This window comes from Hydra viridissima, unplaced genomic scaffold (assembly GCF_058129835.1).
Source record: "Hydra viridissima isolate aposymbiotic clone 2 unplaced genomic scaffold, HvirCarnegie_v1 scaffold_1, whole genome shotgun sequence".
In the NCBI taxonomy this organism is placed as follows: Eukaryota; Metazoa; Cnidaria; class Hydrozoa; order Anthoathecata; family Hydridae; genus Hydra; species Hydra viridissima.
Genome location: NW_028324300.1, coordinates 5,658,077 through 5,682,547, shown reverse-complemented (window position 1 = coordinate 5,682,547; position 24,471 = coordinate 5,658,077). Strand labels below are relative to the sequence as shown.

General features: G+C 27.6%; 3 protein-coding genes and 1 pseudogene across 4 annotated transcripts; 2 read left to right on the top strand and 2 right to left on the bottom strand.

Annotated features, from left to right (window-relative positions):
* Window positions 1–3,127: 3,127 nt before the first annotated feature.
* LOC149893036 (ARL14 effector protein-like) lies at window positions 3,128–5,257 on the bottom strand (annotated as a pseudogene). The gene is made up of 3 exons (XR_016449403.1): window positions 4,939–5,257; window positions 4,118–4,374; window positions 3,128–4,000 (listed from the first exon to the last, which is right to left on the bottom strand). The product of XR_016449403.1 is annotated as an ARL14 effector protein-like (transcript).
* Window positions 5,258–9,027: 3,770 nt separating this feature from the next.
* On the bottom strand, window positions 9,028–9,571 carry LOC149893035 (uncharacterized). The gene is made up of 2 exons (XM_090088405.1): window positions 9,456–9,571; window positions 9,028–9,315 (listed from the first exon to the last, which is right to left on the bottom strand). The coding sequence occupies exons 1-2, from the start codon at window positions 9,531–9,533 to the stop codon at window positions 9,028–9,030; spliced, it is 366 nt and encodes a 121-aa protein (XP_089944531.1). The 5' UTR covers window positions 9,534–9,571.
* Window positions 9,572–13,573: 4,002 nt separating this feature from the next.
* Window positions 13,574–14,857, top strand: LOC149893034 (zinc finger BED domain-containing protein 4-like). Its single transcript, XM_090088316.1, has one exon. It carries the CDS (start codon window positions 13,574–13,576, stop codon window positions 14,855–14,857), a length of 1,284 nt encoding a protein of 427 aa, XP_089944442.1.
* A 7,446-nt stretch (window positions 14,858–22,303) lies between these two features.
* On the top strand, window positions 22,304–24,227 carry LOC145187718 (zinc transporter ZIP1-like). Its single transcript, XM_090089439.1, has 2 exons — window positions 22,304–22,444; window positions 22,861–24,227. The coding sequence occupies exons 1-2, from the start codon at window positions 22,405–22,407 to the stop codon at window positions 24,069–24,071; spliced, it is 1,251 nt and encodes a 416-aa protein (XP_089945565.1). The 5' UTR covers window positions 22,304–22,404; the 3' UTR covers window positions 24,072–24,227.
* The last annotated feature ends 244 nt before the right edge of the window (window positions 24,228–24,471 follow it).

Below are 24,471 nucleotides of genomic sequence, written 5' to 3'. Positions count from 1 at the left end.
ACAAAAAACTTTTTTTTTCATGAATTGATTTTGACAAGGCTATGTGGGTGTGTTTCCCTCGTCAGTTATGCCTTTGCCACAGCAATCTTGGTTTCTAGTTTGGTAATTTAGAGACAGTTATTGAGAATATGACTACATCTAATTAGATAATACAGCTGTTTTATTGATAAAAAAATGCTTATTAAAAGCCTTAGTTAAAATTAGAAATGTTGTTGTTGAATAAATGATGAAGATGATGATGATGATGATGATGATGATGATGATGATGATGATGATGATGATGATGATGATGATGATGATGATGATGATGATGATGATGATGATGATGATGATGATGATGATGATGATGATGATGATGATGATGATGATGATGATGATGATGATGATGATGATGATGATGATGATGATGATGATGATGATGATGATGATGATGATGATGATGATGATGATGATGATGATGATGATGATGATGATGATGAAACCAAATTAGATGCAAATGAGAATATTGATGATGATAATGATGGGGCTGATTGTGGTAATATTAATGATTTATCAAGGCAGATGCACTTATGATTAATATCTAAATCATATTCTTTGATTGAATTAAGCTTTTTTTTACATATACATGCAACAGTCAACATAATTAAAAGAGAATTTGTTTTAATACTGAAAATCAAATCTTCAGGTAAAATAAGCTGTTTATATTTTGGACATAATGTTCCATTGAGTTGGTTAACCTTTATATTTTCCACAAGACAGAAAAAACAAAATAAGTGTTCACATTTTTTTAGAGTTGCTGGTTGTTTTGGTATTTTACCATAAAAATTACACTGGTAAAGCTGTAAATGAGGGTTGATTTCTTTTTCTAGTTCTTCGATATCTATTTCCAAGTCATGTGCTGTCACAATGCTTTTTTTAATGGTAGCAATCATGGAAGATGACCACACTTTTTTACCAATACCAGGGCAACCAATAACCTTTTTATTTAAAACATTTAAACTTTTACTGAATTTTTCTAACTGCTTACAACAATAGCATTCATCACAATGAGTTCTCCAGTTGATATTTAAAAGAAGTGTTGTTGATTTCATTCTTTTGATCATATTATTTATGGTATCATAACGTTTTGAAAATTTTTAGATGAGTGTACATTCTCTAAATCTGACAACATGACATGGAATACATATTTCAATGTTACTTTTTTGGTTTATTCCAATATGATACTTTTTTTTTCCCAACCAAATATCCACAGACCCTTTAAATAAGATACAAATTTTTGTAATGGATTTTCATCTAAAAATAATAAAACTTTCTGGATAGTTCTTGTGAATAACCTTCAAACTTAACCACATGAATTATGTAGTGTTTATATTCATGAAGTAAATAAATCTAATAAATCAATAAAAAACTTCATATAAAGTAAAAGATTTTATTTAAAATTATTAGAAACATTTAGTCAAATTTTTGGCGCTACTCGACTTTCTCCCCCCCCTAATTTTATGATTGATTCTGATTTTATGATTGATTCTGATTCAGAATTTTATGCTGATTCATAAAAATATAAAAACATAGACCTGAAAATCAACGGAAAGTGCTCTAATTCGAAGTAAAAGTTGTAAAAAATCCCATTAAAAACCCTAATATTCGCCATTTTTTTTCAAAACGCTTTCATTTTCAACAAAAATAAATTTCCATAAGCCTTCGCATTATTATTTTAAAGTATGGTAACGAAAGTGTTATAAGGAAATGAAATTAATAGAAGATTTCAAATAAAGTTTGAACGTAGAATTTGAGAATGTAGAAAAATTGATGAATAATTATTATTGTATCGTACGCTGGTTTTTTTAATTAAAAAAAACGGTTTGAAGGTTACATTTTCTAAATTTTACATGTGATAGAACAACTATGAACTGAGTTTCAAAAGTTCTTCTTTTAGGCAAAAAAACTGTTGAATTCTTTTTTAAAATTTATTACAAAAGTACATTACTTGCAAAATAGTTTATTCTCTAATAATTAAAAAACGGCTATTTTCATTGCCACAAAAAATTGCGCAAGATAAACATACTTTAACGACTTTTTTAACGTAAAAACCATGCTATTAATGTATTGCTTTTGTCAGCTAAAAGTTCATTAAGTTATTATTTTCAAAATGGCGAATATTAGGGTTTTTAATGGGATTTTTTACAACTTTGACTTCGAATTAGAGCACTTTCCGTTGATTTTCAGGTCTATGTTTTTATATTTTTATGAATCAGCATAAAATTCTCTATCAGAATCAATCATAAAATTAGGGGGGGGGGGGAGAAAGTCGAGTAGCGCCCAAATTTTTTTACATAAGGACAATTTTTATTTCACAAACGATATAAATAAAATGTTATCAATTTAGGACAATGGTTAGATGTAAATTTTGAACAAGAAAAAAAACTGAGTGCTAAGATTTTTTATAAGTAATAAAAAGTTAAAAGATTCATATAAGTAAAAGTAGAAAAACTTTTAAGTTTTACCCCTCAAAAAAAATATAAAAAGACTTCCAAATTTGTTAACAAATCAAAGAAAAAATTTTTTTAGGTAGATTCTCTTCAATCATAAAATAATATTTCCCTTTCATTTTACTTACTTCTTAATAAAATTAAGTTACCGAGACATTACTAACAGTCTAAAAGCTGGTTATCAACGTAGACGATTTTAAAAAACGTGATAAGTAATGAAAAATTGGTCGCTAAGTAAAAATTCATTCTGTAACGAAGGTCCGTAGCCATTTTGAAAGTTCTAAAACTTTCATAATCCAAATGCGCTTGCGCACAATAACCTGTCGCTTATTAACAGAGTTAGAACGACCGTGGGATAAGTCGGACTTTTATTAAGTCGGACGGAATTTCAATTCCCCTTGAACATTCTCTATCAACTTACTGTAAAATCATCCACTTAAGTCATACCCTGGTTAAGTCGGACCATACGCTAACTAGTACTGTTTTTTGGGGTCCCTTCGGCAAAAAACTTCGCTTAACTAGGACTTTTATTTTGAATTTGTATTGTGCGTATAATAACAAAACTTCCAATATTTCAATCAGAATTCCAAACTCTAAATGCTCGAAAATAAAATACTTTTGCGTCAAATATGATTAAACGTAACTGAACATTTTCACGGAGAGCTTTCGATTTAGTTAAGCTTCGATTAAATTCTATTTGTTATTAACTATTACATTAAAAATTTAAAAATATCAATTAAAATTCAAAACTTAGAACGTTCGAAAACTAATTTCTTTTGCGTCGTTTCAAATAACATTGAATGCTTTAAAGCTATTTGAAAAATAATTGTGTGAGTCACTGAAACAAACATCATTTTTTGGACTTTTTTCGTTTATAGTATAAATCATATATACAAAAATATATATTTCACATAAGATTATATTGTTTAATATATATGTACGTAATATTTATATATCGAGGAACATTCGATAAGTCTCGAAATCTCAATAAGTCGGACATTTTCAAAAAGTCCGACTTAACGAGAGCTTTGGTTAATTCGGACATTCGCTAAGTCAGACAAAAAATATATACCCCTTCAGAGTCCGAGTTAATGGGATTCTACTGTATATTCATTATCAAAAACTTCAACTTCTGTCAATGGAATTTTTGAAGAACTTGATAACTTTTCTTTGAAAACTGTTGTAATAGTTTTAATTTTTTTTTTTCCCAATACTCATACGATTCGCAAATGGCTTTCCATGAAGCTTGACTGGTGACACGCCAATTATACTGAGACAATCCGAAAGTTCTTGTCTGTTTTTATTTATATCAGCTTCTTGTTGAACGTTAAATACATTTTCTTTATTTACACTTTCATTTGCATAATCATCAGAAATATCAATGTTATCAGTATTAATTTCAGTGGAAGCTTTTAATTTGACTAAGCAATTTGTACAAATTTTTTGACCAGGTACAATATTGAACCTGTTGTTTAAAGCTATGGTTCTTAACGTGACTACTCTGAGAGATGCTAAATTAAAAAATATAACTTAATAAAATAAAATGTGCCTAGTATTAACAAACATAAAGACCTTAAAATTATGACAAAGTAACACTTATAAATAACTTTATGACAAGCTTTACTAACCTTTGCACGGTCTTTTGTGAACTAACATTGGATCACAGCATTTATTCTGAAACACTGGGAACTTCTCAAGATAGAACTTTTGATGATGAAAACATAAGTCAATAATCAAAACAGGAGAAACACCAGACCTCAGCACAACTAAACTTTGCTCATCTGGAGCTAAATCTTTAAAAAATTTTACTCCAATGTGGTTTGTAAATGTTAACTTGTGACAATTTGATTTTAAAATCAATCCAATGGAGCATTGTGATGTTTTTCTAAAACCAACATTAAATAAATAATAATTTTTAAGATGAGTATTATAATCAAAACTTTATTTTAAAATAAATAAGTGTAATCATAGCTATTACACTTATTTATTTTCAAAATAAAAATGAATTTCTGGTTTCTTGTTTAATTATTTAAATGGAGCAAATGGTTCTAACATTTGAGTATTATATATAATAATACTTATGTGAGAAATTAAAATTTTTTTGTGAGAATTTGTTTTAGTTATAATCTCTATATGGAGGTTATAACCAAAACGGTAAATAAAAATGCAAAAATAAAATTGCAAAAATAAAACAATAAAAAAATAGATATGTGCATTAAAAAACAGTGAAATAATTTTTGCCTCTTACAGGTATTTATATATAAACTATTATTGTAAAGATTTAGAATGAATAGATCTATACCTTTTCTGCAATTAATCTTAAACTAGACATGTTTACTGAAAAATTATTGTTAAAAACCCGGTTTTCATCCTAAAGTTTTTATTCAAATATAAGATCTAATAACTTTATGTAATGATTTTTGATTTCTTTCTTCAAAAGTTTCTATACCTATTAAATTTTGTAAACGTATGGTTAATGTAACTGTGCATACTTTAACATTTAAGTGTTGCTATAGACGTTGCTAAGAGCGCGGAGAATAAAAAAATGTAAAAAATCTCAAACTTCAAAGACCCATAACTCTCAAAATAATGAAATTGGCTCCAAATTATTTTTGATTATCCCTAACGACGGTATTAACTGCATTTGTGCCAAAAATCAAGTATTTCTGAGATGGTGGGTTATCTCGACTAGTTGTTTTGTTATGGAATTACCCAGTAGGAGTATTTAAGAATATTGTGAGGAGGGAAAATGATAAAGTTGTAAACATTATCTTTAAGTTTTACCCGACTCATATAATATTCGACAGAAAGAGTGAGTCAACCAACAAAAAGTACGCACGGAGACTTATTGAATTTGTCATATGAATAAGATGATAAAGCGAAAAGAAGAGTAAAATGTAACAACAACCAAGAAAAGATGTACGCACGGAAACTTATTCAACCTGTCATATAAATAAATGATGAATAAGTAGCAAAACGGTAAACAACCGAAAACTATAAAAAGCTCAAAAAAAGAAAAGAAGACAGATTTTGGGAAGACAGTTTTTGAAGAGAGTTTTTGAAGAGAGTTTTTGAAGAACAGTTTTTGAAGAGGTTTTAAAATGGCAAAGTAAGAGTTAAGAAGAGTAAGAGATTTAAAAGAGAATTTTATGAGAAAAGAGATTTAAAAGAGGATTTTATGAAAAAAGGATTTTTAAAGATTTAAAGAGAATTTTATGAGAAGTATTTACGAAGATTTACGAAAAAATCCCTTGGTCCTTTCAGTGAACAATCTTTAGAAACTCTTTATCACAATTTTTCTGTTCATTGGCAAAGATAAAAACATTCAAAATTACATCCACAATATGGAAATTGGCCTGAAAGATGTGTGGGTGAATACAATAGCAAGCACATTTAGGTGAAATATGTCTGTTGCATCTTTAATGAACATTGAAACCTTATTACTTTAGAATAAGTGTTTGTGACAAAAAAAATCAACTGAGAAAATACCTATGGATTTATTTAAACTGATTCAAAAATTTATTCATGAGATTAAATCTTTTTAAATATTTATTTGTTTAACCTGTGTGTAATTGTAATTTGTAAAAAAAACCCACAATAAATAAAACCTGTTTCAAGGTTCTATTATATTTAGAACCTTGAAACAGCCTTTGCCAAAGTTTAGTTATAGACACTTTTTTAATAGTTTTTTAATTTTTTGACAGTGTTTTAAGTTTAAAAATGATTCAAATTCAAAGAAAAAGTGGTGATTAAAGTAATCTTTTTCATTAAAAGTAAGGCCAAAATGACTTACAAGTTCAAAGTAACAATGATTTCCTACACATTGACTGATGGCTTAATTTTTTATTTTTAAAGCCTCTATGTATAGACTATGCATACCAATAATAGTAATATCAGTTTTATTATTTATTTCTTATTTTTGAGTGTGTCTTTTGTGATTTGAGGCTCTCCGGGCAATAAAGCAAGGAACAAAAAATCAAAGTCATTTTTTTTCCTTGGACGTAGGCAGATGATTTCAATTTTTTTATATTTTGAAACATGGATGTATGGGCTACCTAACCCAGTTGGTTTTATTTTTTGAGCATGACTTTTATGTTTTGAGGCTCTCCAGACAGGTGTGTTGTGTTCATGTGTTCTATTCTTAATATGCTTGTCAAAATATATGATAATATTAAGGACAATTAAAATAAATCGAAATATATAAGTGGTGCGCTAATTTAGCGGTTAAGTGTATTTAGGATAATGATACTTTAAGTGTCACAAAGAAAAAAGAAAAATATAAGAAACTACAAAAAATCAGTGATCACCGATTTTTTCTCCGTGAATCAGAAGTTTTTTCAGTATTTCAGTTATTTTGCTCATTTTTTGTTCGTTTCGCATTCTGATGTTAATGGTTATAGTTCTCTAAACAGGTTTAGCTGGTTATTTTCATTAGATTGAATCATATTAATTCAGATTGTAATTTTGCTTTTTATATTGAAATTCATAATTACGCTATAAATAGAAGCGAATTTAAAGCTTAACTATTATTTATCATGTTGATGTGAGCAACTGTATAGCAAATTTCATTTGATAAAGATTAAACTTGAAACGCGTTATTTTGCGTCATTTTAAATTTCCAATAGACTTCTGTGAAGCTAAATGTCCTCGAAAAAGGAAGAAATAAAATTATTTCTTAAATGATTCTAAGTATTTTCCCCAAGTTTGATAGGCGCTACTCGACTTCCCCCCCCCCCCCCCCAATTTTAAGATTGATTCCTATCAATGATATATTAGGAATAACTAGATGTCTAACTGCCGTAAATCGGTATAAGAAAAAGTGAAGCAAAAATCGGCCATTATGGGGGGCAAAATCTTTACGCTATTTATCAAAAGAAAACAAATACGAAGCTTTTGATTTGTTAAATTTGCCCCCCATAATGGCCGATTTTTGCTTCAAAAAATACGCGAAAGTTAGACATCTAGTTATTTTTAATATATCATTGATTCCTATAGAGAATTTTATGCTGATTAAAAATCGTATAAAAACATGGGTCTCAAAATCGATGGAAAGTGTCTAAAATATATTTTAAAGTTTTTATCATTATACATTGTTAATAAACAATTTCAATTGTTTTAAAATTTATTATAGTATATAATTAATAACAGGATTTTTCAACTTATTTGATAAAAACTTTAAAATATATTTTAGACAACAAAGTAAGAGTCCCAGTTAAAGCATAATGACGTGATAATCTTAAAGCGAATGAATTCTCACGTTCTATTATTCGAAGTCTTCGTTATAATAAAATAAAAACCTGGGGCCAATGCTATAAACATAAAAAACGAAGTTTTTTCCGTAAAACACGAAGTTTTTACCGTAAAAAGCGAAGAAAAAAAAAATCCATTGCTATAAACATTCAAAAAACTCCGTTTTTAAGATAAAAACTTCGCTATTAAATCCAATGCTATAAACGAACAAGGGAATCGCCTTTTCAGATAAAAAATGCGTTTTTTCGAAAAAAAACTTCAGATAGATTTTTGATCTCAATTTTAGATATTTTCTTCGTGATTTTTGGCGGCCATTGTTGGAACAACGTTAGCGCTTCAAAATCATTGAACATTCTTTGTTTGTGTTTTTATCTAGATATTGTATAGATAAAACTTAAAAGGATTTTGGTAACTTCATAATAAACTAATTACTTAAAATCTGCATTTAATCGATTATGCAGTTCCTTGTTGTGCTTCGTTAACAATGCATGCATGAATTTAAAATTCCATACTTATTTATGAAGGTTTTTGATAGTAATTTTGGTTAAACAAATTTTTCATAGTGTTTGACTAAAGAAAAGTATAAATAGTCGATAAATATGCCATATAATACACAAATACACAACAAAATAAAATGCTGTCTAAAGAACTTAAAATGTTACTAGCAAGAAAGATTAGAGAAAACAAAGAGGTTCTTCTTGGGAAGCTTAGTATGTTTTAATTAGCAAACTATTTAAATAAAAATATGTATTGCTACATTATATTTTATTTATATGTATATATATATATATATATATATATATATATATATATATATATATATATATATATATATATATATATATATTTACAAATGTTATAGTATAAGTATGTAATATATAGTATATATTAACATAATATAAGTATGTAATCAATCAATCATATTTCTAAACAAAGATTTTACATTAAAGTTTATATACAAGTAGTTATAAACTAATGTAAAGTAAACTACTAACAGTGCTAATGATATATAACAAGGGTAATAATAATGGCAATTTAATCATTCTATTCAAAAACAGCAGAGATATATTACAGTATATAAAATTAACAATGATAACATGATGTAATGTATAGTATATATCAATTTTATATTTATGTAATATATATATATATATATATATATATATATATATATATATATATATATATATATATATATATATATATATATATATATATATATATATCTTCCAATAGTTTATATGTAAATATATATATATACTTCCAATAGTTTTATTAACTTAAAACACTAACATTGAAAATAGCTTCTCCTACCAACACAATTTATAATACGATAAAGTGTGTTGGTAGAGATTCCATGACAGTCTCTGAGAACATGAAAAAAAACATTTGTGCCAATAAAATGAAGAAATACCATTATTTGGAAAAGTACTGAAATGCTTTTATTTCGCTTAGTGTTATATTGCAAATCATCTTTAAGTCTAGTTTCTAAAAAATCTAATACAGCTCTTGGGACTCGATACTGGTCTCGAAAAACGTTGTCAGAAACATCTTCGTTAAAAAAGCGACCATTAAACTAAAATGATATTGAAAAACAAAACAAAAATATAATTTCTGCGCCTATTTGGTTTGATTTCTGATTTTGTTCGATAAAAAATCATTAAAAAATATATATATATATATATAGTAATTTTAAGTAATGTTTTAAACACCAACCTCTCGAGGCAATCGGTGGCGAAGCTCATTTTCTGCAACTTCGAAATCTAAGTCTTCATCCGAAAAAATTAAATCCATGTTCCTACTTTAATTTTACACAGTTTTTTTAAACACCAAATTCTAGAATGTAAAAGTATTCATAAAAATAGAATAGACAGCACAGCATACTTAATGACTAATAAAATTTATTAAGTAGGCCTACTAAATAAAAATTACAATAAAAATTACTATTATATTACAACTATATATTACGGATAAATAAGTTCGTGAATTTTAGTGACGTATACGTTTTATGCTTTATAGCAATGGCCGAAAAAAATACAAACAGCGATAAATTCTTCGAGATTACGAACTTTTTTTCGTACGTGAAAAATTGCGTTTTTACGAAAGATTTTTTTTCTCGAAAAAAACTTCGAATTGTTTATAGCATTGGCCCCTGAAGTTTTTTTTCGAAAAAACGCATTTTTTATCTGAAAAGGCGATTCCCTTGTTCGTTTATAGCATTGGATTTAATAGCGAAGTTTTTATCTTTAAAACGGAGTTTTTTGAATGCTTATAGCAATGGACTTTTTTTTTCTTCGCTTTTTACGGTAAAAACTTCGTGTTTTACGGAAAAAACTTCGTTTTTTATGTTTATAGCATTGGCCCCAGGTTTTTATTTTATTATAACGAAGACTTCGAATAATAGAACGTGAGAATTCATTCGCTTTAAGATTATCACGTCATTATGCTTTAACTGGGACTCTTACTTTGTTGTCTAAAATATATTTTAAAGTTTTTATCAAATAAGTTGAAAAATCCTGTTATTAATTATATACTATAATAAATTTTAAAACAATTGAAATTGTTTATTAACAATGTATAATGATAAAAACTTTAAAATATATTTTAGACACTTTCCATCGATTTTGAGACCCATGTTTTTATACGATTCTTAATCAGCATAAAATTCTCTATCTGGGGCCAATGCTATAAACATAAAAAACGAAGTTTTTTCCGTAAAACACGAAGTTTTTTCCGTAAAACACGAAGTTTTTACCGTAAAAAGCGAAGAAAAAAAAAGTCCATTGCTATAAACATTCAAAAAACTCCGTTTTTAAGATAAAAACTTCGTTTTTAAATCCAATGCTATAAACGAACAAGGGAATCGCCTTTTCAGATAAAAAATGCGTTTTTTCGAAAAAAAACTTCAGATAGATTTTTGATCTCAATTTTAGATATTTTCTTCGTGATTTTTGGCGGCCATTGCTGGAACAACGTTAGCGCTTCAAAATCATTGAACATTCTTTGTTTGTGTTTTTATGTTAATATTTTATAGACGAAACTGAAAAGGATTTTGGTAACTCCATAATAAAGCAATTACTTAAAATCTGCATTTAATCGATTATTCAGTTCCTTGTTGTGTTTCGTTAACAATGCATGCATGAATTTAACATTCCATGCTTATTTATGTAGGTTTTCGATAGTTATTTTGGTTAAACAAATTTTTCATAGTGTTTGACTAAAGAAAAGTATAAATAGTCGACCAATATGCCATATAATACACAAATACACAACAAAATAAAATATGCCATAATACACAAATACACAAATAAACAACAAAATAAAATGCTGTCTAAAGAACTTAAAATGTTACTAGCAATAAAGATCAGAGAAAACAAAGAGGTTCTTCTTGGGAAGCTTAGTATGTTTTAATTAGCAAACTATTTAAATAAAAGTATGTATAATTACATGTATGTATGTATATATATATATATATATATATATATATATATATATATATATATATATATATATATATATATATATATATATATATATATATATATATATTTACAAATGTTATAGTATAAGTATGTAATATATAGTATATATTAACATAATATAAGTATGTAATCAATCAATCATATTTTTCTAAATAAAGATTTTACATTCAAGTTTACACACAAATAGTTATAAACTAATGTGAAGTAAACTACTAATAGTGCTAATGATATATAACAAGGGTAATAATAATGGCAATTTAATCATTATATTCAAAAACAGTAGCAACAGCAGAGATATATTACAATATATAAAATTAACAATGATAAAATGATGTAATGTATAGTATATATCAATTTTATATATATGTAATATATATATATATATATATATGTAATATATATATATATATATATATATATATATATATATATATATATATATATATATATATATATATATATATATATATATATATACTTTCAATAGTTTTATTAACTTAATACACTAACATTGAAAATAGCTTCTCCTACACTGTGTATAATACGATAAATTGTGTTGGTAGAGATTCCATGACAGTCTCTGAGAACATGAAAAAAAACATTTGTGCCAATAAAATGAAGAAATACCATTATCTGGAAACGTACTGAAATGCTTTTATTTCGCTTAGTATAATGTTGCAAATAATCTTTAAGCTCATTTTCTGCAACTTCGAAATCTAAGTCTTCATCCGAAAAAATTAAATCCATGTTCCTATTTTAACTTTACACAGTTTTTTCAAACACCAAATACTAGATTGTAAAAATATTTATAAAAATAGAATAGACAGCACAGCCTACTTAATAACTAATAAAGTTTATTAAGTAGGCCTACTAAATAAAAATTAAAATAAAAATTGCTATCAATGTCGTATTACGGATATAAAAAGTCCGTGAATTTTAGTGACGTATACGTTTTATGCTTTATAGCAATGGCCGAAAAAAATACAAATAGCGATAAATTCTTCGAGATTACGAACTTTTTTTCGTACGTGAAAAATTGCGTTTTTACGAAAGATTTTTTTTCTCGAAAAAAACTTCGAATTGTTTATAGCATTGGCCCCAGAATCAATCATAAAATTAGGGGGAGGGGGGGGGAGAAAGTCGAGTAGCGCCTAAAATATCTACATAAACAATAGGGATGCGCCGAACTCAATTTTTCGCCGAACACCGAATCCGAACGTTCGGCCATGAAATTTTACCGAACACCGAACGGTTCGGCAACCTAACTCTTGCTATTTTTGAATCAAAACATTAGTTTTGAAAAATTTTGTTAATAAACATTTAACGTGTTTGTTAAAACATTAGTAAGGGTTTATAAAATTTGTTTGAAAAATTATAAAGTAACTTTGAAAAGTTAATTTATTATTAGATGATTGTTTGTGGTGTAAAGAAAAGAAATGTTAACATTTCTATTTGTAGTGTAAACAAAAATGTTAACGATTTTTTTTGAAAAAAATAATTAATACAATTATTAAAGTTAGGTAATATAAATAAATGTATAACATATAACGTAAAGGATAAAATAACATAATATGTAACATGTTGGTTATATTTTAAGATATTTTTACACAGTTTAAATTTAAAATGCTTTATTTTTGGTTACACCTCTTTTTTATAATTTAGTAATAACATCTTAATCTTGTAAAAGTATAAAACAATGTCTTCTGAAAAAATGTCTTTTAAAAGTACTGTGTGGAAATATTTTGAAGTTTCTAAGAAAGACATTCGTTTTTGTATCTGCCTACTATGCAAAGCAATAATCTCGAGAGGTGGGAATTGTCCAAAAACATTTACCACTAGTGCAATTAGGCGCCATTTAAAAAAAAAGCACCTTGTAGAGTATTTATTGGCTGAAAAAGAGTCTGATAAAAAAAATTTATTGAAACATCAACCGTTTCTACATCAAGTGATCCAGAAATAAAAAAACAATTAACATTAGTAGAGAGTATTAATAAAAAAAGGTTGTGGGATATTAATGACCATAGAGCAATCAAGATTCACAAGCGCTTTGGAGAAATGATGGCGTTGGATATTCAACCATACACAATAAAAGAAGATCTTGGTTTTAGAAAACTAGTTGAAGAGATATGCCCTAATTACCAAATACCCAGTAGGAGTTACTTTAGTGAAAATATTGTTCCACAAATATATGGTAATCTGTTTAATTCAATCAAGAGTAATATATCTGCTGCCAGTTATATCTCCCTTACAACTGATACTTGGACAGCAAATAGTTCAAATGTTGCGTTCATAAGCATAACAGCACACTGGCTCAATAATGAATTTTCCCAACAGAGAGCAGTACTCTGAGTTATGAACTTCCCAGAAAGTTACACAGGAAAAAATATAAGTGAGTATTTACATAAAGGTTTGCTAAGTTTTGAAATTCCACACAAAAAAATTCACATTGTTTTACGAGATAATGCTGCCAATATGGTAGCTGGTGTTAGAGACAGTGATTTTAAGTCAATGCCATGTTTTATACATACAATACAGTTATGTATACATGACTCAATTTTGTCACAACAATCTGTGAAAGAAATTTTAATTTGTTGCAGACGTCTGGCAACACATTTTCACCATTCACCAACAGCAGCAGCAAAATTAGAAGCAATTCAGGAACAACTTGGTACAAATAAGCATAGGTTAATACAAGATGTTGCTACAAGATGGAATAGTTCCTACAATATGATTGAAAGGATGCTTGATCAAAGAGTTCCTTTGGCAACTTATACAGCTGATTATGCTACCCAATCAACATTAAATTCATACCAATGGGGCTTATTAGATAAAGTTTTTCATATTTTAGAACCATTCAAAACTTTAACTGTTAATCTCAGCAAACGTGAAGCATTTTTATCAGATGTTATTCCTTCGATTATGGCTCTTAAAGTATTTTTTAATAAAGCATTAGTTTGTGAGGCTTTTTTAAGTATAAATACTTTAGTTGAACAATTGAAAGAGTCAGTAGACAAAAGACTGAGTACATTTTTACATGATAAGTATTTATGTCTTTCCACTTTTTGTGACCCTAGATATAAATTAATGTATCAAAAGGAAGATGAGAATGTAATAAAAATTTGGCTTAAAGAGCAGATGCAAGAAATGCAGCAACATAATTTAGAACTTGAATCCTCTGATTCTGATTGCGAAGAACCCGCAGTAAGTGACACAAATGAAGTGTTTGTGAAACCAACGTATCCAAAATTTAATGAATGTTTTCGGCTGGTTTCCAAATTGACAACTATAAATGAATGTGATTCCAGTTTTTCAATTACTAAAGATAGCAAAAGATTTAAAAGATCACACTCTAATGTGGAAATGATCAACATGGAGATTGAAGAGTATTTAAAACTCCCTCTTGTTATGGAAAAAGAAAGTCCTCTTTTATGGTGGAAAAATTGTGGAAACTCTTTAAAAAGTTTAAAGAAAGTAGCCCAAAGGTTTCTTTCAGCACCAACTTCTTCTGTTGAAAGTGAAAGACTTTTTAGTACAGGTGGCAACATTTATGAACCAAGTAGAAACAGACTATCACCAGAAAGTGGTGAAAAATTAATGTTTATACATTATAACTTGAGGGCAACAATTGATAATTGATTTTCATGTTTGTTGACATGTTGACAGTTGACAGTTTGTTTTTCAAAAGTTATTGATTTGTGATTGTTATTACTATTACATAATACAATAATAACAAAATACTTAATTGGAGCGTTATTATGGAACTCCATAATAATGTTTTTCCCTAAATTTGTTTCTTTCAAATATTTTTCATCAGTTAAACCAGTTGAGTAGCAATCTTGTAAGAAACTTTCTCTGTAGAGAAGTTTATTTAACCACAGCATCAATAGGCATCATGTTTAACAAACTTAAGCTCAATAAAATATTTTTTTCATTTAAATTCCTATTTGTTATTTTAAGATTAACAAATGGTGATTTTATAATATTAGATTTTTGTGATGAACTAAAATAATACTCAATTAAAGCAGGGGTATTTATTTAACAATTATTTTAGTCAAGTAATAGTTTTGGTAAATCTGTCATTCCGTTTGGTCCGATTAAATTTATTCTATATTGAAAATACATAATAAAATTTAAACTAAAACTGTATTGAAATACATTTATAAAATCTTATGTCTTTCTATGTTCAATTGGTACGCTTTTTTTTAATAAAAACTTTATCCATTTAAACTGTAGCTATGGTACAAATGAGTTAAATTTTATTTATATTTAGGTAATTGTATGATGATTTCCAAATTTGCATTATTGGCCGAACATTTGCTTAGGTTCGGCCGAACCGAACGTTCGGTTTTGCCGAACGTTCGGCGCATCCCTAATAAACAAAGAATGTTCAATGATTTTGAAGCGCTAACGTGTTCCAACAATGGCCGCTAAAAATCACGAAGAAAATGTATAAAATAGAGACCAAAAATCTATCTGAAGTTTTTTTTCGAAAAAACGCATTTTTTATCTGAAAAAGCGATTCCCTAGCGAAGTTTTTATCCTAAAAACGGAATTTTTGAATGATTATAGCAATTGACTTTTTTTTCTTCGCTTTTTGCGGAAATAACTTCTTTTTTTATGTTTATAGCATTGGCCCCAAGACCAACTTTTTTAGCAATCTTTAAAGTCTAAAAATAAAAAAAATTTATTTTTTAACAATCTTCTATAATATAATTTCTATAGAAATGCTTAATGTTTAACGTTTACGTTGTTTTGTCATTAGTTATAGGTATGTGTGCAAAACTTTTAAACTATTCAGCTATTTAATTATTTTGCATCATTGTAAAGAGCTTTAAATCAGTATAACGATGGTGAAAATTTCATAAAAAACTAATGATTCTACTAAAAGTTATGCTCACTTAAGGTGGTAGAGCACAAAAAAGACACTTTTCATGAAAGATTTAAAAAATAGTTTTAAAAATATGCAGAAATGCTTCACTAAGAGAAATGAAATGTTTTTGCAAAAAAAAAAAATTTGAAAAACTTTACCAAAAACCCATAATGGCGCAAAAACAGTGTAAATAAAGATCTAATTCTTATGTTTTCAAAACACGTTAACTTGAGTTAGACTTAAGAACCATTAATTAAACTTTGCAGATCTGTTAATGAACTTATTTTATTCCATTTAACAGATAGAATTTTAATTAGTCCTTTTATATGTAAAGATATGACCTATTTTTTAAGATAAGTTAAATTTAGTACGATTTACAAGCAGTTTAAAGAAGTTAAAACTAAAAATAATGAGTTTTAAAAACAATTAAATAAATTCTATCTGTCAAATGAATTCTAATGTTGTTAGGAATATGTCCTGAAAATTTCAGAACAAAAGCTTTATTCAATCAGAAAAAATCATGTTTTGAAATCTTGATAAAATATGAAAAACTCAACTTGCAGAAAAAACAAAAATAAGTACAAAATAAAGAAAAACAAAATTCTCAAAATTCAAATTTCTTTAAAAGCAAAGTTGATAAATAAACAATAAAAAGCATGATAGACACAACAAAAAGACAAATTAGCTTGCAATTTTGCTCAACGTATATAATAAACGAGGGTATGTTTGTGGTTGCTATGGCGTTGCTAAGGTAAATAATTTTGCAAATGTAGATTTTTAACACATTTCCAAAAATAGTTTCAGTTTCATACTAACATCAAAAGAAAGAGGATAAAATTTTAAATAAGATGAATGAAAAATTTTTTTTTTCATATTTTGATCAAATATTTGTATTTTAATTGTGCTCTACCACCTTAAGTGACAAAAATTCATTATAAAGAATGCTTAAGAAAACTGCAACCAACTTAAAAAATTAGCGCTCGGCTTACGGTGGTTTTATAATAGAACTTCATTGTTTAGTTTTTAGCGCATTACTTTGCCTCGGTTATATTTTTATTCAACTAATAACAGAATATGGTTTTTTTTGTGTGTTTTTGTGTGTAAATCATGTTTTGAATACTTTAAAAAAATCACCAATATTTTAAATAAAGTTTCATTTTTCTAAAAAAACAATTTTTTAATGAATAAAAAAGTCAAATATACAAAAGGTTCATAATCTTGAATCCCTCCCCCCCCAACCTCTCCAACAGAAGAATATTCGGTACCTTTACTGCGTGCAAAAATAGAATATGAGCGTGTCATTATTTTTAATAAAATTTGGCAGGTACATAGAAAATAGATATATAAAATTGATTCAAAAGTTAGAAAAAAAACCCATCATCCCTTCAATGTCAATTCACTTCCAGAACAGGAATGAAGTTTTCAATAGCAATGAAATCACTAAAAACGTTAGTAACTGCAAAAAAAAAAAAACAAACTGCAATAAACTTACAATACTCTTCTTTTAAAATATTATCTAAGTCAATATAAAATTCTAAAAAAAAGACGAGAAAAATCCATCCTTATGACACCTACCTCGAGCACGCGGTGAAAAAATGGTCACAGATTTTAACTTTAAAATCGGTGCCGTCAATCGCAGATACGCACATACCTATTAGTTACTAGGCTTTGAAAGAGCGCGCTTTTCCGTTGCACGCGGCCATTGGAGAAGGATCTCTTAAGCGAGTTGAAACTTTTTTCCTTTTGGAATTAAATTATTAGTTTAGATTTGGAATTTAATTATTAGTTTAGATATATTACATATAAATAATATTAAGATAAATAATCATCGCTAAGATCATCTTATAATTGAAGTAAGTATATAAAATAGTTATATATACATTTTTATTAGGTAAAGTAGAAAGGATTTAAAGTAGAAAGGATTTTAATTTTTTAAATCGTTTATATTTTGTTTGTTTTAGTTTTTCTTTTTGCAGTTATGTTTTTATTATCTTATTTTTTAGAAGGAAAATAGGGGTATGGATGTTATTTAAAGTTATACTAATTAAAATGCTATTTCCATAAAATGGTTATTACTACATTGAAATTTCTGTGATGCTATTAACTATTTTTGTTCTTTTTTAGAAAATTTAGAAAAATAAATTAAACCTTTGTGCCAACACTGACATGGCATGTCACATGTTATTGTATGTAAAGGTTAAATTTTGTTATGAGGATTACAGTTCTTATGAAAAAAAAAAAAAAAAAAAAAAAAAAAAAGGTAAAGAGTATTGTTTGTAAATATATATTTTGTATCTTTTTAAATTTTCTCGCGTCATTTTTAAAATTTTTGTTTGCACACGTTTATTGTTTGCATATATGCTTTTTTGATATGTATGTGTATGTGGTAATAAGTGCTTTATAGTTGTTTTATCAATATGTTTTTACAATAATGTAAAGCAGTACAATAATGTAAAGTATTTTTTTGTTTGTGTATGTGTTATATAGTTGTTTTAAAAATGTGTTTAAATATGTATATAAGGTATATATTTAACCTTATATACATATTTAAACACATTTATTGTGTTTATAGTTGGTACATATGTTTATATTATGTTGTTTCTGTGTTTTTAAAGTGCTGTGACTTGGTAAACATCTACCTGAAAATCAATTATTGTATTTTAGAGAAGGAGCAGAACAAATGGCTTTAGATTGTGCAGCTCAACGTGATATGCACCTAACGGCATAGTTTAAGTTAAATACTGAAAATGAAAGAGCACATTGCTATTTTTATGTAGACATTCCTTATCACTTTGTATTTGATGATAAACATTGTAAATGGAAGGTTAGACAAAGGGGTGGTAATAAGGTGATAATAAAAATGGATAAAGTTAATCCAACTGGAGAATTATTTTTTCTTAAACTGTTGCTTTTGCAAGCAAAAGGAGCAACATCTTGGGAGGATGTGCGTACTGTTAATGGTATTGTCCTTGAAACATTTCGTGAAGCATGTGTTTTGAAAGGTTTGTTGTAAGATGACACTGAATGGCAGAATATTCAAACTGAGGTGGTTTTAACATGTATGCCAAAGCAAATTAGACAGTTGTTTTCAATTATTTTCACCTTTTGTGAATCTGACAATCCTTTACATCTCTGGAATACATGCAAAGCTTTTATGATGGAAGATTTCATTCACCGCTCAATCCCACTTCTAATAGCTGAGCAAGCTACTCTTCGTCAAATTGAAAAGATTATTAATCAAAGTGGTAAAATGCTGACTGATTACAATCTGCCTGTTATTGATGAGTTTATAGGCTTAAATCTAGAAAATTTTGATGAAAATGTTTAACAACTGAAATAGTAGAATTGTGTATAAACACAACCAGCTGAAATAGTAGAATTGTGTGTAAAATGTTCTTTGCATTGGCAATGGGTGCAGAAGTTTGCATTAACTGAAAATCTGAGAGTACAAGATGGGGAAGGTAAATTTTCCCAATGGCTACTAAAACTTGGGAATGGAACAATACCTGTCAAAGAGGAGGATCCTTTTAAAGGATGCATTGAAATACCAAATCAGTGCATTATTAGAGAAAATGAATAAATTGTTGAAAAGATTTTTGGAGATGCTGATCAAAATGATTATTCTAAATGCGTGATTTTAACACCAACTAATGTTGATTCATTATCAATCAAGAAGTGCTTGAATGTCTGCCGGGTGAGGTCAAAATTTATTTAAGTGCTGATCAAATTGATACTGATGACCTTAATGAAAGAAATAATTTTCCTGTTGAGTTTTTGAACAGCTTAACTCCTTCAGGTATGCTACCTCATTGTTTAAAATTGAAAATTGGTTGTGTAATTATGCTACTCAGAAATTTAGATCTCAAAGCTGGGTTATGCTATGGTACTCAAGTGAAAGTTGTGCTCTTCAAAATAATTATATTGATGCAGAGGTTTTGACAGGTGTTTCTGGTGGTAAATGGGTTTTTGTTCCTCAAATTCAGTTGGCTCCATCAGATTCTAATTTACCTTTTGTTCTTAAACGTCGTCAGTTTCCTGTCAGATTGGCTTATTCAATGACAATTAATAAAAGCCAAGGTCAAATATTTGATAGAGTTGGGGTATATCTCAAAAAACCGTGTTTCTCTCATGGTCAACTATATATTGCATGTTCAAGAACTAGAGCATTTAATAGTTTGTTTTTCAAAATTGATAAACATCTCATTCAAGGTGAAAAGTGTTACACAATAATGTTATATATTTTTTTATTATTTTGATTTTTTTTTTCATAGTTTTTGATAAATATACCTGTCTTTTAATATGTTTATATGTGTTATAATGTTTAAATGTGTTATATGAAACCATATTTGTTAATAGCTGTATATATGTTTAAATTATGTTGTTTCCATGTTTTCAAAGTGGTGTGACTTGGCATTATGTTGAGCAAGATTGGTTCTAGCCTTTCTGATTGTCTAGCCTTTTTTAATTATTCTGGAAACACAATACTGTCTGTTAATGTATAGCGTAATGTGTATGGGAGAGTATGCAACCTTGATCTTTGAATCTAGGGTGTTTTAATGTCCTAAATTTGAAGTAATTGAATAACTAATATTGAATATAAAAACAAATATACTTTTATGTAGTTATATGTTTAGTAAAAAGATAAATATATAGTTAACTTTAAATTGGTTTTCTAATTTTGCCTTTCATATTTTAATTTGGTTTGTTATTTTCAATGGATTTTAGGATCAAGGGTGTGAATATTCTATTGTTATGTGTTATTGTTGTGATGTTTTGTGTTGATAGACTGCTTGGCTTACGTTGGTGTCTATTGTTAAAAATGAGTAATAGGTAGTTTCATTATTGGAACTTACTGCTTTTATTTATTTACTAAAAGCCAAGACAACATGCTAAAAATGCAGTTTATATCTTAATTTGATTTTTTTTTATTTTTTTAAATTTTTTTTATATGTTAATATTGTTAATCCTTTTGCACTTCGAAACAGATTTTATAGATACATTTTCGATAAATGTTTATATTAACTGCCATGTCAAAATAGGTTACTATAAATAGGTAAATCGATTTTCAGTTTTTATGTGGTGTTTTTTTTTTAAAGATTTACGAATGACGCATCTATACAATTTATAAAAAAAAAACCTAATTACCTTTTATTGTAAATTTCTGTCAGTTAAAATGATATAATTATATGCAATTAGTTCAATTTTTTCAAAATTTTCTCTATTTTATGCCTAATAATTTGTTGTACGTAACTTAGGGGATCTTTTTAAACGGGAAGTGAATATTGTTGTTTTGCGCATTTGTCAAATATCGAGTTACTTAAATTTTGTAAGGTGTTTAATTAATTAGCTTAGTTTGCATTTGCAACACTTTCGAGGAAAGAAAAAATTCTTATATATGTTAAATTCTTATATATATTAAAAAGAAAAAATTCTTATACATGTAAATCATTGTTTTACTTTTTATTATTCTGGTAAAAGGTCTCCATCAAAAACTTGATTACTCTTAACAAAAATAACTCTATTCTCCTGACCATCATTAAGGCAAAAACGAAGAAGAGAGGTCCTTTACTAAAAACTTTTGAAACAAAGAGGGCATATATAAAAATGGTCAGATTAGTGCCATATATAGTAATGGTCAAATGTTCAGTTATTTTTAATAAATTTATTTAGTTGTGTGCATTTTTATTGTTTTAAAGACAATATCCTTCTTTAAAGAAACATGTATCAAGAGGATACCAAAAAATTAATAACTCATGTATAATTTACGTTCGCTTTATATTAATCTTATTAATTAAAGTTCATGTTATAAAAAAGTATTACAAGAATTTAGCCTTATTCTTTCGTCAATTTAAAGCATGACGAAGTGTTATTACTTTGTGTCAGTAACTAAAAACGCATTGTTTTGAACTTAGCAATGTCGAGGAAAATGGTTCTGGCTTACACTGATATGACTTATGTCAGTTGTAAATTTCTCAATGTTAAGTAATTGGTAAATTATTTTACCTCCGCATACTTTTTTTTTTAATTTTACAGATGGTTTAATTTTTTCAATTTGAAGGCGTTTTTCTAATTGGGTATTAGTTAAGGTTTCGCAGCTTTAAATTGTGGAAAACAGCCACTATAAATCAAGTAACAGACCGACGATAACCCGTATTACGGGTTGCTTTTTGCTAGTTATTATTATCTTTAAAGAAATGCATCAATCAAAATTCATAGATATTTTTACACGACTCTATCACTGAAAATTTTAGTTCAGTAAAAACAGTCAGGTGATTTTGCTCTCCATTGTCCTTTCACCACTAATTACTTTTGAATGTTTTCATATATGCCGCTGGCATATCTGAAATGCGCAGGTAAAATTTATCTCAAAAATTTCAACAATTTTTTTAATGAACAGGCTAAAATAATTTAGTAAGATTTTCATAATTTTTTGGATTTCACTGTTTTTTGTTTTTTTTTTAAATTTATCTACATTTTTCTTAACGTTGTAATAAACGGTGAGTAAAGGTTGTTTAGTTTACTGAAAGGTTAACTTTTGGGATACGTAGTTTAATGTAATAAAAGTTGAACTAAAGCTAAGCTTAAAGACATAAGCTCCTTGTGCAGCTGGTTTTAGATACGCTATTTATTTATCAATTTTATTGGCAGAAAGCAATTGTTTTTGCTGTGTTAAAATAACTAAGTTCAGTTTTTAGTAGTTTATACACTGTTAGCTTTTTAAAAATATCTTAAAAACTATTTTTTATTATATAAGGTCATTAATTTTTAGCAATGAGCTTTTACGAATTACCAGAATGGTCAGTTAAACTGATCATTATAATTGTCTTATTTTTGCTCTGCATGATATTTGGTGTAGTTCCATTAAAGCTTTCACGAGATGTTATTGTGGAAGGTGGTGTTTCTCGAGTTCGTAACCTTTTAATCAGTCTCTCTAACTGCTTTGCTGGAGGAGTTTTTTTCAGTACAGTTATTCTTGATTTATTTCCAATGGTGAAAGAGACAATTAATGATTCATTATTAAGTGTATATATTGAGACAGATTTCCCTCTTGGTGATTTTATCATTGGTGTTGGCTTTATACTTATGTTAATCATAGAGCAAGTAGTTCATTCTTGCTGTTATAACACTTTGTTAACTCATCATGATTATGTTGAACCTAATCAGGATGAGTTTTCATGTAAGGAAGCAACCCCTCTTGTTATGCCTGATGAAAATGACCCAGGTCAAATTTCTGAAGTTGATATAATTTCAAATGCTACAAAAAGAGAACTGCCTCATATTAATACCCAACAGAATCAATCTGGTAATATAGAAACTAATGGTGAAATTGACAATGTGTTAGAGCAAAGCCATAATTCTTATGATACATATTACTCTGAGCATGGAACACATCATAAGATCAATCGAATGAAACAAACTAAAAGTCTTGCTTCAATTCAGTCTGTTGGTAAAGTTAATTTTCGTGCATATGTATTAGTATTTGCTATTTCCCTTCATTCTTTATTTGAAGGTTTAGCTGTTGGTCTTATGACTAAAACGCAAGTTATTCTAGAAGTATTTGTGGCGTTAGTTATTCATAAAAGTATAATTGCTTTTTCAATTGGTGTTCAGTTGGTTGATGCTGAAATAAATTCTAAAGCAGTGGTGTTATGTATGGGCATCTTTTCATCTATGACTCCTATTGGGATTGGATTAGGCATGGCTGTTCTTAACTCTTTTAACTCTGTACTTCGTTTGTGGCTCTCTGGGGTTTTACAAGGAATTGCAACTGGTTCATTTTTGTATGTAACTTTTTTTGAAGTTTTACCTCATGAGTTAAGTATTGCTGATGAAAAGAAACCTTTGAAGATTTTTTTTGTAATTCTTGGATATATAGTTATCACCTGTGTTTGTTACTATGAAAACCGATTTCATAAAATTTCTCATAACCATCCACTTCCACCAACAAAAGAACCCAACTCTGCAAAATATTTATTGTAGAAACATTTTTTAAAAGTAAACTAATATAATTTTAAACATGATTTTTCTATTTCAGTATTTTTTAAAATCTAATTTTTATTGAAAAGTTTATGTTCATTTTTAAAGTAACGAGAGGAATTTTATGAATTTCAAAATACTTTAAATACATTTATAAAATGCTCTATTGCACTTATTACACTTTTAACCCCTATAAGTATAACTTTTATTTTTAAAAAATAGTAAAGTAAAAGAATTGATGTGTTCTAAATTTATAGAACTGAAAGATTTGTTGATTACAAATTTTTAAAATTCTGAGGAGATGATGCGCTCTAATGTAAATTTGAAAATTTGAATGAGTAGTTAAAGTTTGAGTTAAGCTTTTAAAACTGGCCTAAAGTAAAGATTTTCCCGGAAACTAGAT

Coding starts and splice junctions, on each gene's coding strand:
- LOC149893035 (XM_090088405.1), bottom strand. CDS start 9,533: ATGGATTTAATTTTTTCGGATGAAGACTTAGATTTCGAAGTTGCAGAA. Junction 9,316..9,455: donor GCCACCGATTGCCTCGAGAG/GTTGGTGTTTAA, acceptor ATATCATTTTAG/TTTAATGGTCGCTTTTTTAA.
- LOC149893034 (XM_090088316.1), top strand. CDS start 13,574: ATGAACTTCCCAGAAAGTTACACAGGAAAAAATATAAGTGAGTATTTA.
- LOC145187718 (XM_090089439.1), top strand. CDS start 22,405: ATGTTTTCATATATGCCGCTGGCATATCTGAAATGCGCAG. Junction 22,445..22,860: donor GGCATATCTGAAATGCGCAG/GTAAAATTTATC, acceptor ATTAATTTTTAG/CAATGAGCTTTTACGAATTA.